At 49.1% G+C, this 14,635-nt stretch overlaps 2 protein-coding genes across 2 annotated transcripts in view; one reads left to right on the top strand and one right to left on the bottom strand.

The window, feature by feature from the left end:
- LOC134068737 (charged multivesicular body protein 1B1) overlaps positions 1 to 1,903 on the bottom strand; it is an 11,776-nt gene extending 9,873 nt beyond the window's left edge. The window contains exons 1-2 of the mRNA XM_062524474.1: positions 1,736 to 1,903; positions 559 to 656 (exon numbers count right to left, since the gene is read on the bottom strand). Coding sequence (XP_062380458.1) covers positions 559 to 656; positions 1,736 to 1,751 — 114 coding nt within the window. The 5' untranslated portion in view covers positions 1,752 to 1,903. The remainder of the gene's footprint in view (positions 1 to 558; positions 657 to 1,735) is intronic.
- A 7,473-nt stretch (positions 1,904 to 9,376) lies between these two features.
- LOC134068542 (terminal nucleotidyltransferase 5C-like) lies at positions 9,377 to 13,161 on the top strand. Its single transcript, XM_062524225.1, has 3 exons — positions 9,377 to 9,448; positions 9,781 to 10,285; positions 12,557 to 13,161. The coding sequence occupies exons 1-3, from the start codon at positions 9,377 to 9,379 to the stop codon at positions 13,159 to 13,161; spliced, it is 1,182 nt and encodes a 393-aa protein (XP_062380209.1).
- The last annotated feature ends 1,474 nt before the right edge of the window (positions 13,162 to 14,635 follow it).

Here is a 14,635-nt window from a genome sequence, read left to right as displayed (position 1 = left end):
CTCTCTAACTGTCTGTTAAGCACTCATGAAATCATTAAAAGCTCTCCAAAATGGAAAAGCAAATCAAAACATGCAATATTGAAAAGGAAAGGACCACGCTGATCATCACCCCCCAAAATTCTATCAAATTCAGAGAATTGCTCCTCACAACCCTCTAGCTGTCTGATGAGTGGGCTATATGTGAGGCTGCTTGAGACCATGTCGATTGCCTTGATGCTATAGAAATGAATAGAATAGAATAGAATATATACTTTTTTGATCCCATGAGGGAACTTCGTTTCTCTGCATTTAACCCAATTTAACCGAATTAGTGAACACACACAGCACACACACAGTGAGGTGAATCACACACTAACCCAGAGCAGTAAGCTGCCTGCCCAACCAGTGGCGCTCGGGGAGCATTGAGGGGTTAGGTGCCTTGCTCAAGGGCACTTCAGCCGTGGTGGACTGGTCGGGGATCGAACCAGCAACCCTCCGGTTACGCGCCCGAAGCCCTAACCAGTACACCACGGCTGCCCCAAATGCAGTGGAATTGAGCATCCATTCAATTTTGCTTACCTTCTTCACTTTGACTTTCTCAGCTTTCTCCTCTTTGTCACATTTTTTAGACTGGCGCTGTAGCTCTTTGGCAGCAAACTTGAGGTTGAAGAGATGTTCTGTGTCTAGAGTCAAGGCGCCGTTTCAGCAGCAGCAGCAGCATCATGGGCATCATGGTTGTCTCAGCTCACATTTCGCACGGCACTCAAGACGCCAATAACAATCACAATATAGCATCATGTTTCCAATAACTGATGAAATTAACCTGAAGTGCGGACAAATCAAGTTTGTGCATTCCAGCCCAGGCATACGCTGGAGCTGATGACAGAGCAGGCGTCAGGTTTGACATTTCCCATGAAATTTGCTTTGGGACCACTCCTTCATGACATGAAATCACCTTAAGAAGCCTCTTGTACATTTACACAGAAGCACAACATCCACCGCCATCTGTTTATCTGTGATTGCATGATGCATAAATTAAGCAATCCAGTGAGAGATGACGGAATTGCATTTTCTGTAAGCCAGAAAGCCAGAAATCAGAGTACAAATGGCACATATTATGAAGTAGGCCTGTCACTGCAGCGCACGTAGTTAGCTGTTAACATTTGAATGCCTCCATGATTGATTAAAATCAGGGTTGGATTACATTATGTCGACATGTATGACATATTACAGTCCTCCCGGTGTAGTACTTCGACCATCACACCAGCTCTGAAGACCTGCTAAGATGACTGTGCTCAATTTGGCAAGAGCTGAGGCTTGTCGTTTCGAATTAGCTTGGTCAACTATTTCGGCTTAAACCCTAGGGTTAAGTAAAGCAGCTACTCCTGTCCCTGGACTGCCAACGTTACCTATATGATCTTAATGTAGTAGGCTAACGTTAGTTGTAGCAATGTTGACATACTGACTGTTTGAGACATGCAGATAACTTCTTAGCTAACATTAGCTAGCAGGTTAGCTTGCGGTTCTGAATTGGCAACTTCATTCGGCTTTCTGGAGTATCATTTGATTGCACAGGTCGATCTTAGCATCATTCTAGCCAACGTAGTGTTTATGTAAAAGGCCTTCTGGTTAGCTAATGCTATCATTCACGTTATCTTTGCCTAACAATTAGCTATCATAGCTAACTTTAACCAAATGAGTGCTAACTTAACACCCTCTTATTTGCCTACCATAGTTACAGTTTAGCAAAGGATACTTTCCATGTTCGACATGATGGAAATTGTAACTCCAGCTGCCAGACGAAAGATATGTGTTTTCAGTTGACGCTGATGTCACGATATAAAGTTACTTTCAAGTGCTTGGATATCCCCTGTAATATTTTGTTTTGGTTCTTCACTGACAGCAGTAACAACCCCTTCCGGTTACGTCGTACGATATTGATGACACTGAAGTCACGCACACGAAGGCGTGCTCTCTTGACGTCACGGCCAGTCGGGAACTCATTTGAGCCCATGCACGAATCAGAGATTTTTTTTTTAATAGACCTCGCTCTCGGTCGGTTGTGGTACAAGTCTAGTGACGTCATTTTTTTATTTTTGGAAACGAGTAAATTGACCTTTCATCTTGCTCGCACATTTGCTTTCACCATCCATAGTTTCTCGTCGGAACACTGGTGCGTGGCTATGTTTAGATTTTTGTATGATGGTCCATGATAACCGGCTTCCTCCTATCTTGTGCTGTCTATTTGGGCAACATTCCAACAGAATAAACAACAATGAAACAATCAGCCTTTGGAGGACCAAAACAAATCCTCAAACTTAAACTTTTGTTCAGTCGCATAAGAGCGTGCTAGCCTTCACGCCCTATAATATAATATTCCACTGTTTGTCTGGCTGTTTACCTTTCCAGTTGCGCACATGGGTAAGTATGTTTTATTGCGCATATAAAATTAACCACCACGATATTCTTAGACACATTATTCAAGGTTCGGTAGCCTTGCTCGACTGCTTCCATATCTCAGGAAAGCCTAAACGCTGTTGTTACATGTGTCCAGCGGCGCACAATATGCGCGGACCCGAGTGGGCGGATCGATGAGGAGTGCCCAGAGCTCGACTGGACCCTCACTGCGGAGAGCCAACATTGACGTGGGCAGTGTTGGGGGAGGGGGTTGATTGATGACTAGGTTTGCGTCTCCACATCACGGGAGAAGAGAGGGATGAGTCACCGACTGCCTGATACAATATTCAGTGTGGTCACACTGCTGCAGCGTGTGTGTGTGTGTGTGTGTGTGTGTGTGTGTGTGTGTGTGTGTGTGTGTGCGTGCGTGTGCGTGCGTGTGTGGCATCCACCCAAAGCCTCCTCTTTCACTGCCAAACCTTAGCTTTCGCACAATACTCTTTATCGCTCACGTTGCCCCCCCTCCTTTCCCATGCTTGTCTGCAAATATGTTTGTATTTACCATAAAAGGGGGAGGTTAGAATTTTTAAGACATCTTCTGAAGTAGGCTAACAGATGTTAATTGTGAGTGACAAATACTGTACAGAGGAAGGGAGCTGAAATAAATGTCTGTCATGTTTGTGCTGCTGCTGCAGACATACAGCATAATTGTAGTAGGCCTATAGCATACCCTTCTGCAGGATGCAAGAACATGTATTTTACTCACACTATTTAATTTGATTCAAGCACCCTGTTGTGCTTGCCAGTGGCTATTGCTTGTGTGTGTATGTGTGTATGTGTGTGTGTGTGTGTGTGTGTGTGTGTGTGTGTGTGTGTGTGTGTGTGTGTGTGTGTGTGTGTGTGTGTGTGTGTGTGTGTGTGTGTGTGTGTGTGTGGTGGTGGTGTTGTGTGTGGGGAGGGGGGCGGGTTGACAGATCACTGATCACTTTAAAACAGAATTCAGGCATAAACCTCCTGTATTAGTTTCACTCTGTCCTCAGGGATGCATTTTCTTATTGTGCTTCTCGTCCTTAAGCCGTGTGAAGGGGCACTGCTGGGCCCTCCGGACACCCAGCAGTCAGTAATATATCTCTATAATATCTATGAGCGAGGGCCACATTAAAATCTCCTTCCAAACACAATCCCTGCTTTATGGATAGGCTCAGGGTGCAGAAGCTTTGTTGCCTCTGCTCTATCTCGAATAGGCTATATAGGCCAGTAGAAGGTGTGCAATTTGGGTAGGCCTACACTTGTTTCTTAAGAGACCAGCTCCATTTCAAGGAAATGCACTCTGACAAAAGTGATTTTTTATTCACAAGGTGATTTTAGGCAACTAAGCCTAAGTATTTTTTGTTTGTCTGTTTGGTTGTTTGTTTGTTTGTTCTCAGCAGACGTCAGTAGGCTACAAGTTAGTGTCTCACTGTGTATGATTCCAAACTATTTTCGCTTGGCACTCGCGAGCCAAAAAAAGAAAGCCGTGCCAATTCATGTACTCACACTTGACACCTGTTAACTCTCCCTCCCCGCTTCTTTGATGTGGTATTGTTGTGACTGCGCTCGCTGTGTGGACTACCTTAAAAGTGTGACGACAGGTTGTCATGGAAACTGCTTTACGCTACAGGGTCTGAGGGAGAAAACAGAGTTTCGTTTCAGAACCACTCACAGCCTGGACAGCGACAGTGCAACGAGCACAGCTCCTCTACGATACAAGAGCGAATGAGCCCTGACAGAACGAACCGCTGACCCAAACGCCGAACGGATATAACGTGCTGGAGATCGACACTGAGTGCAACTACGTGTCGCTTTCAGCGAACAGTCTTTTTGGTGAGTAGAGGAATTTTAATTTGCTGATTAGGAGCATATAGGCTAGTTGAGAGTTCAGTTGAAATCGTGAACTAGTCTGATATTGGCAACGAATATAGCTTCAGGTTTTTCACACATCATCTAATATTTTTAGGCGTCCATGTTCCGCCTGGAAGAGCAGTAGCCTAGGCTATTCTTGTCGTGCAAAGTTTTTTTTGTTAGAATCAACGATGTACTGCTTACGAAATAGTCTGCTGAGCAGACAACGGCTGAGTCTTATGAGTCTTGCCGCTTCATTGCCTGTTGACTGGTAGTGTTTGATTTAGGATGATGCATCAACTGCGCCAAACTCATTTTAGTCCATAGGAAATCCATAGACGAAATGCATCACAGCTTCAAGTAGGCTACTCTGCAAACGTGGGAACGCTATTGTTTTGGGCATACCCTACGTGTGCAGGGGTTCGATTACATGACTGTATTTTTCATTACATACCCAAGTGAGACAAACCTGTGCGGCTACTCAACAGCAGACAGTTGGTGCGAACGGTCCTTGATACGAGTTTCAGCTTTTGACGCGCGCGGTCTGTGTGCGTGACAAATTGAAGACGCAACATATTGCCACGTCTTTGTTTTGCAAGTGAGCGCTCGAGCGGACCCTTCAGCAGTGTGCACTTGTTCCGCTGATGTTTATCGAAGCTTCCTCTCTCGCCACATTGAACTCAAGGAGCGGTCACGATTTTGCAAATAAAGGCAAAAATCCTCTTTAAGTTCGTGCGGGAGCGAACTTTTGGATTTTCACGCGTCAGCTGCATTGTTTTTTTTTGTTTTTGTTTTTAAAGCAGAACTCCAGAATTGGCGGAAATTAGATGCCTTTTTTCCTTGAGGGTCTTTCCTCTGCGTCAGAATGGTTCGCGAGGGGAGATTCGGTAGGCTATCAGGTGGAGAAGCGCATCTGGGTGCAGTTTTTTCCAGCTATGACTCACACTGGCTTGTTTGAGGTAGAGTGAGGGAGTGAGAGAGGGCGGGGGGGAGGGAAGGGGTATTGAAGGAAAACAAAATCCTGCACCATTGCCACAATAGGCTACCATAATTAACCATTGTCATTTCCCACTTAAAAACTAGTGTTGCAAGAATAACGCCTTTGTTAGACCCTACATATCCAGTTAGGCGCGATGACTGGATCCCATACAAAGTTAGCGGAGTGGTTGTTTGTCATTGCTCCATATGACTGCATGCTCAAGTCATTAATTGCGTCACAGCAGCTCTGCTTGATTTCGTTTCTCGCTTCTTTTGCCTTCCCTGGAGGGACGAACGGAAGCACGGTTCATTCACTGGCATGAAAAAACAACTCCCATTGACTTAATTATTGAGTGGCAAAGCAGATTACTCTGTGATTGAGTCCGAACTGCTGGAAAGTACGTACGAGTCTCCAAATCTCCATCTGACGACCTTTTGGCAAGATAGCATGTGCAAACACAGTTAATGTCAGCTTTATCAATGATGATGCAAACATCCAACGAACATGACTTGTTTGTTTAGAGACAGGGAATGTTAACTTTAAACATTTGGAACAAAAATGACCCAGGGTAGATACAACATAGCCTACAAAATATACTGAGTTGAAAACTATAAAGAAAAAGTGTGAATAGAATTGGTAGATAGCCTACAGAAATGTAAATAGCCAGATAAAGCACAAAACTGTTGTAAGTAAAGAAGCCTTAGCAAGCACGTAGCTAACCAAGAAGTCTTTATCTAAAAAAGACATTGTAATTGGATATTGCAGTTAAAATCTACTTTCCTCCTTGGTGCTGAATTTAAAACGGAAATTTCTTCTGCCACAATTTCAATACACTACCCCTCAGAACAAAATGATCTTCTAAAGTTTGTACACCAAATCTCTCAACTAGATTGCTCATGACAGACACATTTTTGGTGGATGTTTTTCAAATTAACATGTCGCCAAAGACATTGATTTGCCCCTCACTCTCAGTAATGAGTTCTTACAGGCAGAGTTTGGGCAGCACACAAAGCCACACACAGCCACACACACACACACACACACACACACACACACACACACACACACACACACACACACACACACACACACACTGACCTGTGTCTGTAAGCCTGATACCTAATCACCCGGGCATTCATTGAAACATTACGAACAAATTCTAATTAAGTCGGTCACACCCCAGAGAACACTTCCTGTGTCTTTTTTCCTGACAAGTAAATGCTGATATTATGCTCCATGAAGCCACTGTCTCTTTAGGTTCAGTAACAGCAGCTCTGGCAACGTAGGGGGCAGAGTAAGAGGTGGGCACTGGAAATCACCACGGAGGTTTGAAGGCAGAGAGCCGATGTCAGTTTAGGTGCCAGGGACATTCAAACTCCTGATGGCTCACCACACCGCTGATGGCAGTAATAAATCCATCCTCTACCATCCCACTTCATAAACACACACACACACACACACACACACACACACATCCGACAACATTTTACAGTCTAGGGCATTGTAGAAATGGTAGGACTGGCATACAATGGTGAGGAGCTATTGACGAGAACGGCACAAGATTTGTGTGTGTGTGTGTGTGTGTGTGTGTGTGTGTGTGTGTGTGTTCTGATTGCGTCTCTCTCCATGTCTGATATATGAGTGAGCAAATGATTCAGTTTTGTTTTGATGCTCCAAAGAGTATATCAGGCGGACGTTTCGTGGGAAGTGTGAATCCAGCGTAGATCCCATGTCCACAGGCTACAGGAGTGTGAGTGTTTTTGTTTATCACATATGCATGTGTTAGCCGTCCTCCACTCCAATGGCAATATTTATACGCAGGGAAACGCACAAATCTAGAGGAAGGCTGTTTTTAAATGCTGGAAAACATAGACCATTTAAAGAGGATGTCCATTTTTTTTAAAATGCAGAAAAACAAAAACACACACAAACACAGACAGTCACAAACAAGAGTGTGTGAGCGCACACACACTCACACACACACACACACCTTTGATTCATCATAATGTCAGAAATCCTTCTCCGTTCACTGCCATTTGTGAGGCATTTAGACAGATAATATTATTGTCATGGTTACTGTTGAGGCTGTGGAGAACATAATTTCTTTTGAAGCTCAGTATATGAAATGAGGTGTCTATATGATAGGTGGGAGACAGTGAAGAGAGAGAGAGAGAGTGTGTGTGTGCACGCGTGCGTTTGTGCGTGTGTGTGCATGTGTGTGTTTATGTACCCCACACTCTCATCCCTTTAGACTTGTACATATATTCTCTTTTTGTTAATTAATGATTCTTCCGTGGTTAATGCATTCTTGTGGCTGACTCACTGACTGTAACCCTGTTTTCTGTGATGGAAAAGGCAATCAATAGACAGTGTCTGGGAAAAGACAGTCTGATTTAATATTCCTGCACTCGTTACTTATGGCAGGGTGTAAGAATTCATTCAAGGCATTATGGGTAGCCATCTTTCATACTCCTCTTCCTCGTTTTTGTATTTGAGCCTGTCATTTGTCTCTGGCAAAAAAATTGCTTTTAATTTACTTGCTGAGTGGCTTAAAAAACAATGAAGAGAGGTTAGTTTCGACTCGAAAAGGATGATGCGGCTCTCAGTCGGGCTCAGCTTCCTCAGCTGTTCTCGCAGGAGCCAGCCATGGACGCCTAAACCAGAGTGCGTTTAGTCACTTTTTTTTAGGTCCACACAGAATGAGTCATCTTCAAAAAGATACTAAGCAAAGAAGGAGTGGTAGCCTAGTCTCTCCCTCCCACTCGGGAGATGATAAAGGGATAGAGAGAAAGATAGATAGAAAGATAAAAAGACAGAAAGAGAGAAAGAAAGAAAGAAAAAGAGAAGGACGGCCTGCAAAGAAAGAGAGCAAATATTTAACTTAACTTGGAATTGTGTTTCATTGGGGGGAAAAAAACAAGAGATGTTGAGTTTCACGAGCCTTCCTGCATGTGGTTGGGTGAAATGTTTGAGAATCCTTCAGTGTGAAATTTCCCCTCCTTGTCAGTCTGGACGCATTAGCATTTCATAAATTGCAGTCAACAGCAGTAGAAATCGGGCAGCAGAAATGCTCGGAGCATATGTCCACAATTTATGTTTGGATTTGAATTTGACTCGGAACCATCTGCAGTAACAAACACAACAAGATGGCTTGGGCTTATCAGCCACAGTCAGTGGGCACACACACACACATATTTCTCCAGAAATAAATATTTTAATTAGGAGTCTATGGCCATAAGCTAAAATTATAGCGTTGTTATAACGCAGACACAATGATGATAATTCTATGCTTGTCCAGCTCATTAGACATTTACCAGGCTCCTATGTGACGAAAGCCTTTGAAGAAACACAAAATTAGGCTAACGCCTTTTAGAAACGGACTCCTCCATGGATGCTTACAGGCATTCAGTGAAGGTTGTTTACTTCATAAAAAAAGAAGAAGAAGAAGAAGAAAAAAAAGGGGGAGAATTCGGCATAATTGTGGATCCAGATATAATCCACCATTACATTTCTCTGCGCTGAAAAGAGATGTTAGAAAGGAGATAAGAGGATGGAAGTCATTGAGGGAGGTGGCGGCGGTGGCTAATGCAGAGCAGGTTAGTCATTTTAGACAGGAAAAAAAAAAAGAAAAGAGCTCCTTTGAAAAGAGTCAGAGAGGAGAGACAAACAGGAAGCTTGCTTTCGCTGGGCCGGAGAAAGAGACGGGCTTTGGCTTTGTTTGAACAGTGTCCGAGTCTTCTACACTTAAGGGCCTCGTAGCAACAGGCGCGCTAAGCCCCTATAAAACTTGCACCGTGGGAGGAGGGTGAGTGGCTCTGTGATCGTGTGGTCCGCAACGAGATAGTAGCTTTCTAACCGTCTCTCTCTCTCTCTCTCTCTCTCTCTCTCTCTTTCTCTCTCTCTCTCACTCACTCCCCCTCTCTGCCCCCTCTCTTTCATACAAACACCAACCATCTCTGCCTCTTCTTGTTGTATGCTTTCTCTCTTTGCTCCATCTTTCCTTCTCTTACTCCTTTTCTTAGTCTTCCTTTTTTTCTTCCATCTTCCTTCTCTCTTCTCTCTCTCTCTCTCTCGTCCTCTTGCTCTCCTGCAACCCATCCTCCTGTGTCTCGCTCCCTCAATCCCCCTCACAGAGACACTATGACAGACTCAAGGAGTGACCAGCGTCGGTTCCACAACCTCACCCAGGAACAGCTGGAGACACTGGACCAGGTGAGCAGGACGTTTACTTCTCAACGCTTAATAATGTATATATAATGTATATATACAGTATGCTATAGGTTAAGCCATGAGCATTCTGTTTTGATTCTGTTTGGCCTCTCTTGTGATCTATGCATTATGTTGATGTTTATTTACTGATGTTGATGTTATTATTAAGGATAAATAGCATGACAGTGTTATTCCCTGAGAAGAAATGTAAACATATAGGATTTTTTACAAATTTGTAAATCCATGCCATAGAATTTTTTTTTTTTAAGAACTCACATAGCAAACAAGGTTTTGCACAGCTGCCTGATTGTCTATTTGTTTGTTTTGCGACCCAGGTACTGACTGAAGTCATCCCGATCCATGGCCGAGGCAATTTCCCCACGCTAGAGGTCAAACCGAAGGACATCATCCATGTGGTGCGCGACAAGCTGGTCGCCAAGGAGATAAAGGTGCGCGACGTGCGCCTGAACGGCTCGACGGCCAGCCACGTTCTGGTGAAGGAGAACGGCACCAGCTACAAGGACCTGGACATCATCTTTGGCGTGGAGCTGCCCAAGCAGGAGGACTTCCAGATCATCAAGGAAGTGGTGCTGAGCTGCCTGCTGGACTTCCTGCCGCAGGGCGTCAACAAGGACAAGATCACCGCGCTGACCATGAAGGAGGCGTACGTCCAGAAGATGGTCAAGGTGTTCACCGAGCACGACCGCTGGAGCCTCATCTCGCTGTCCAACAACAGCGGCAAGAACGTGGAGCTCAAGTTCGTCAACTCGCTGCGCCGGCAGTTCGAGTTCAGCGTGGACTCGTTCCAGATCATCCTGGACCGCATGCTGGAGTCCTACCTGGAGGCCGAGCGGAGGCAGGCGGCGGCCGAGGAACAGAGGGCGGGCGCCGTCGCCGGGGCCGCTGTCGCCGGGGCAACTGTCGCCGGGGCCTCCGTCGTGGCCCCCCCAACCACTCCGCCAACCCAGAGTGTCGTTCCTCCTGCCCCCACTCAACCCGCTGAAGCCGAGTTACCCCCTCCAGCCAGCACAGACACACACACACACACACACACGCGCGCACGCGCACACCCAGAGCCTCAGCAGCAGGAGATGGAGATGGAGACGGCGGCGGCGGGCGCAGAGCCAGAGGCCACGCTGGAGGTGCTGGAGAACGGGGTGAGCGACAGCGCCAGCCTCTCCGAGAACGAGCCCATGCAGGAGGACGCGGCCCCGCAGGCGAGCGAGGAATCGCCCGAGGCTGCCGCGCGCCACGAGAAGCAGAGGGAAGAGAGGGAGGAGGAGGAGGAAGAGAGGGAGGAGGAGAAGAAGGAGGAGGAAGATGACGCTCGGCCGCAGCGGCGAGCAGAGGCAGCGAGCTCGGAGGAGCAGCCCGGGTCAAGTCACGAGGAGGCGGTCCCCATGGACGAGACTCGCGGGGAACTCGCCGACAACAACAAACAAAGCCCTGACACGCAAGACAGGCCAGAGATAGCCCCCGCTGAGAAAGACACAGATAACGCCAGCAGGGCAGCCCCACAGGAGAAAAAGAAGGAGGAGGAGGAGGAGGAGGAGGTGGAGGAGGAGGAAGAGGAGAAGAAGAAGAAGAGGGAGCCAGAGGCGCCAGCGTCTCTCGCGCAGACGAAGGCAGAGGCCAGCGATCACGAAGAGTGGCTGTCGGACACGGAGGCGGCCGACATCGCCGAAGACCGGGCTCCCAAGTCCGAGGCGACGACGTCGCTCGAGCCGATGGACGTGGCGGAGGAGGCCGGCGTGAAGGCGAAGGCCGCTGGCGGCGGCGGCGGAGGCGCGTGTGCGTCCCCTCTGGCGTCGTCCCCGGTGTCCTCGCCGTCCCCCTGTCCCTTCCTCACGCAGGCCACGGCGGACTCGTACCTGGAGTACCCCCTGCCGCCGCCCGCCAAGAAGAACACCCGCAGCTCCCAGATGGTCGTCCTGAAGCACTCGTCGCCCAAGCCGCCCCGCAAGATGTCCAAGAAAGTGGCGCCGCAGGCGGCGGGCGAGAAGTCGGCCACAGCCAGGCCACCACAGTCCGCCGCCGGACCGTGTAAGCTCCTGTGCCCCCCCAAGATCGACCCCACGGAGTGCGTCCCTATGCAAGTGGAGCTGACCTCTGCGCCGTCCGGCTGTTCCGAGTCCACTTCCTGTGCCTCGACGGAGAGCGAGGCGCCTCGCCTCCCCGCGCTCGACACGCCCGCTCCCGCCCTGCCCGCTGCTCTGCCCGCTGCTCTGCCCGCTGCTCTGCCCGCTGCCCTGCCCGCTGCTCTGCCCGCTACCGTTCCCTCAGAGAGCCGCTCGGCGCCCGAGGAGGAAGAGGAGAAGCCTTGTGAGTCGTTATCGCCCGACGCGCACCCACACGCACGCACACCAGCGCACGACGCCGCTGCCGCCGCTCCATCGCAGGCGAGCGTGCAAACACACACACACGAGCACGAGCGCGAGCACACGCACACAGCGGCGGCCGAGCGTCAGTCGGCCAGCCTTCACAGGGACCAGAACACACAGACCGAGCCGCTGCTGCTGCCTCTGGAAGCGCTCCTGCTGCCGGACGCTGCCAGGCCCATCATTCAGGTAAACTCACAGCCTTTCGTCCAGGTGGACGAGCCCAGCCCTCCCTCCCCCAGCGCCGAACCTCTACCTGTCCTGCAGGTGCCACAGCCTGCTCCGCATCTCCAGGAGCCCAAGACGCAGCCTGAAGCCCTGAAGTCAGGGTCTCTCTCTCAGCAGACTAATAATGTGCCCGTTGCCATAGTGACCGCAGGTGGGCATCTCACACCTGCCGTGTCCGAGCCTCACATATCAGGTCCAGCCGAGGCGTCGGACTCTCCGCATGCGGAGGCGCCTTCGGAGGCGTCGAACGTCGTCTACGCGCAGCATCACGCCGACGCGCCTCAGCCAAACCCCCCGCAGTGCGTCTGTGAAGTCGCCGAGGTGCCCGTGCCGTCCGTTAGCCCCCCTGCCGCGATGCCTCTACCGTTGGCGGAGATGCCAGCCGAGTCCTCCGTCTGCCCCGTGTGGTGCCCGCCGGACCCCATCGCGCCGCGGTTAACGGAACTCCCGCTTCCGGCGACCGCCTCGGCCGCTCATCACTCTCCTCCTCCTCCGCCGCCTCCTGCTCCGGCCGCGCCGCCCGCCCGCGAGGTGTTGAACGTGACCGTGGTGGCGGAGAGCATGTACGGGGACTTCGAGCAGGCCATGGACCACCTGCGCTACCGGCTGATCGCCACGCGCAACCCCGAGGAGATCCGCGGCGGCGGCCTGCTCAAGTACAGCAACCTGCTCGTGCGCGAGTTCAAGCCGGCCAGCGAGACGGAGATCAAGACGCTCGAGCGCTACATGTGCTCGCGCTTCTTCATCGACTTCCCCGACGTCAACGAGCAGCAGCGCAAGATCGAGTCCTACCTGCGCAACCACTTCATCGGCGAGGAGAAGAGCAAGTACGACTACCTGATGACGCTGCGCCGCGTGGTCGACGAGAGCACCGTGTGCCTGATGGGCCACGAGCGACGCCAGACGCTCAACATGATCACCATCCTGGCGCTCAAGGTGCTCGGCGAGCAGAACATCATCCCCAACACCAACAACGTCACCTGCTTCTACCAGCCCGCGCCCTACATGGCCGACCACAACTTCAGCAACTACTACATCGCCAACGGACAGTCGCCCGTCATATACCACCCGTACCCGTTGCACATACACATGCAGACTGGACTGGTCTAGTAGCGGGCATGGCTTGGGTCGGCCAGCCGAGGGCCACGAGAGGAAGCAGAGATGTGATTTTACTTACCCCAAAACCGATCTGCGTCTTCAAATCAAAACAAACAAACAAACAAACAAAAATGGCCGCCATTTTTCCTTCAAAAAAAAAATCTTGAGAGCCAGTCCCAGCACTTGACTTAGAGCAAAAGTCCACTTGAGTGCTAGAATCTATCAACATATTTGAGAAAAGAAAACAATCAGAGGAATTGGGTGAAAAAACAGACGGGACAAACAATTGTCACATTTCTGGGGTTAAGTGTTAGTGCCTCTGCTCTTGCTGTGCCGTATAGCACACCAACAAAACCAGGGAGGCAACTCCACACCTAGTAATTGGTTGTGTGGTGTTTTATATCTGATGATGAGAGCGACCTGGTGATCAGTGGAAATTGAACATCACACGAGGCGTCAGATTCCAATCGAGTGAGATGTGAGCTGACGTCCGCGGCGTCTCGGTAGGGCGCCTGCAGTTAGACGCAAACCCCCCCCGCTGCGCTGAATGCGAGATTCTCTCAACCCTGAGGACAAGCCATGGGTCTGGAAAAGGGCACGCGAGGGAGGGAGATAAGGAAGAGTGACTCCAGGAGAGATGGAGAAAGTCACTGTGAACATGAGAGATGGGTAGATAGACAGACCGACAGAGGAAATATGAGAGAGCGATAGAGAGAGAGAGAGGGAGAGAAAGAGAGAGAGAGAGAGAGAAAGATGCCTTCTTTACTCTCCGGGGACTCTGTAAGAACAGTAGGCAGATGAGTGGAATAGACAGCGGACATTGTTCCTGGTTACTAAGAGGGCCTGCTGAGGAGGTAAGGGAAAGGAAGGCCTTTCTGTGAGCCTCCTGCTCTTTCCTAAATATCACTGCGGTTATCAACATACACAGGCTAGATTTAAAAAAAAATATCAATAAAGCCAACTGACACAGATGGGAAAAAATGGCATTCTCGTTCTCAGCCGGCTGCACAATGCTATCAGTCCTGTGGTATTAGCTGTCAGATCGTGGGGTTGGGCTGACTGCCAACAATCAGGTTAATAACAGACCACAAGATGCAGGCGACAAGGTAGCCTCATCAGCGCCGCTGTATGAGGCAAACAAACAAACAAGCCAACCTACAAACAAACAATCAAACAAACAAACAGACAAACAAAGCCTGTGGCTGCATAAGAGTAGTAACACCTGCATTTATGCCGAACCAGCTGACTTTGTTTTTACTAGATAAGCATTGACATGCACACACACACACACACACACACACACACACACACATTACATCCACATGCATATGTTAGCGTATAGTGTTGCTATAGGTGATAGCCTCTATTTTAGAATCTGTGAATATGACCGTCGGTGTGTAATCATTTGGCTGTCACAAAAGAGTTGGGATGAGTTGTTTTCATTGCGAAAACATTCTCCCCCTCCTACTCTCCTCTCCTCTTCTCC

Source organism: Sardina pilchardus, chromosome 21, assembly GCF_963854185.1.
Source record: "Sardina pilchardus chromosome 21, fSarPil1.1, whole genome shotgun sequence".
NCBI classification, from domain to species: Eukaryota; Metazoa; Chordata; class Actinopteri; order Clupeiformes; family Clupeidae; genus Sardina; species Sardina pilchardus.
The sequence above is the reverse complement of the archived record's forward strand: the minus strand, read 5'-3'. Positions and strand labels throughout refer to the sequence as shown.

What these genes read in the sequence shown, in the direction of transcription:
- LOC134068542 (XM_062524225.1), top strand. Translation starts at nt 9,377, where the DNA reads ATGACAGACTCAAGGAGTGACCAGCGTCGGTTCCACAACCTCACCCAG. An exon ending in AGCTGGAGACACTGGACCAG is followed by an intron (nt 9,449 to 9,780) that starts GTGAGCAGGACG and finishes TTTGCGACCCAG; the next exon opens with GTACTGACTGAAGTCATCCC. An exon ending in CCGCATGCTGGAGTCCTACC is followed by an intron (nt 10,286 to 12,556) that starts TGGAGGCCGAGC and finishes CGCCGCCTCCTG; the next exon opens with CTCCGGCCGCGCCGCCCGCC.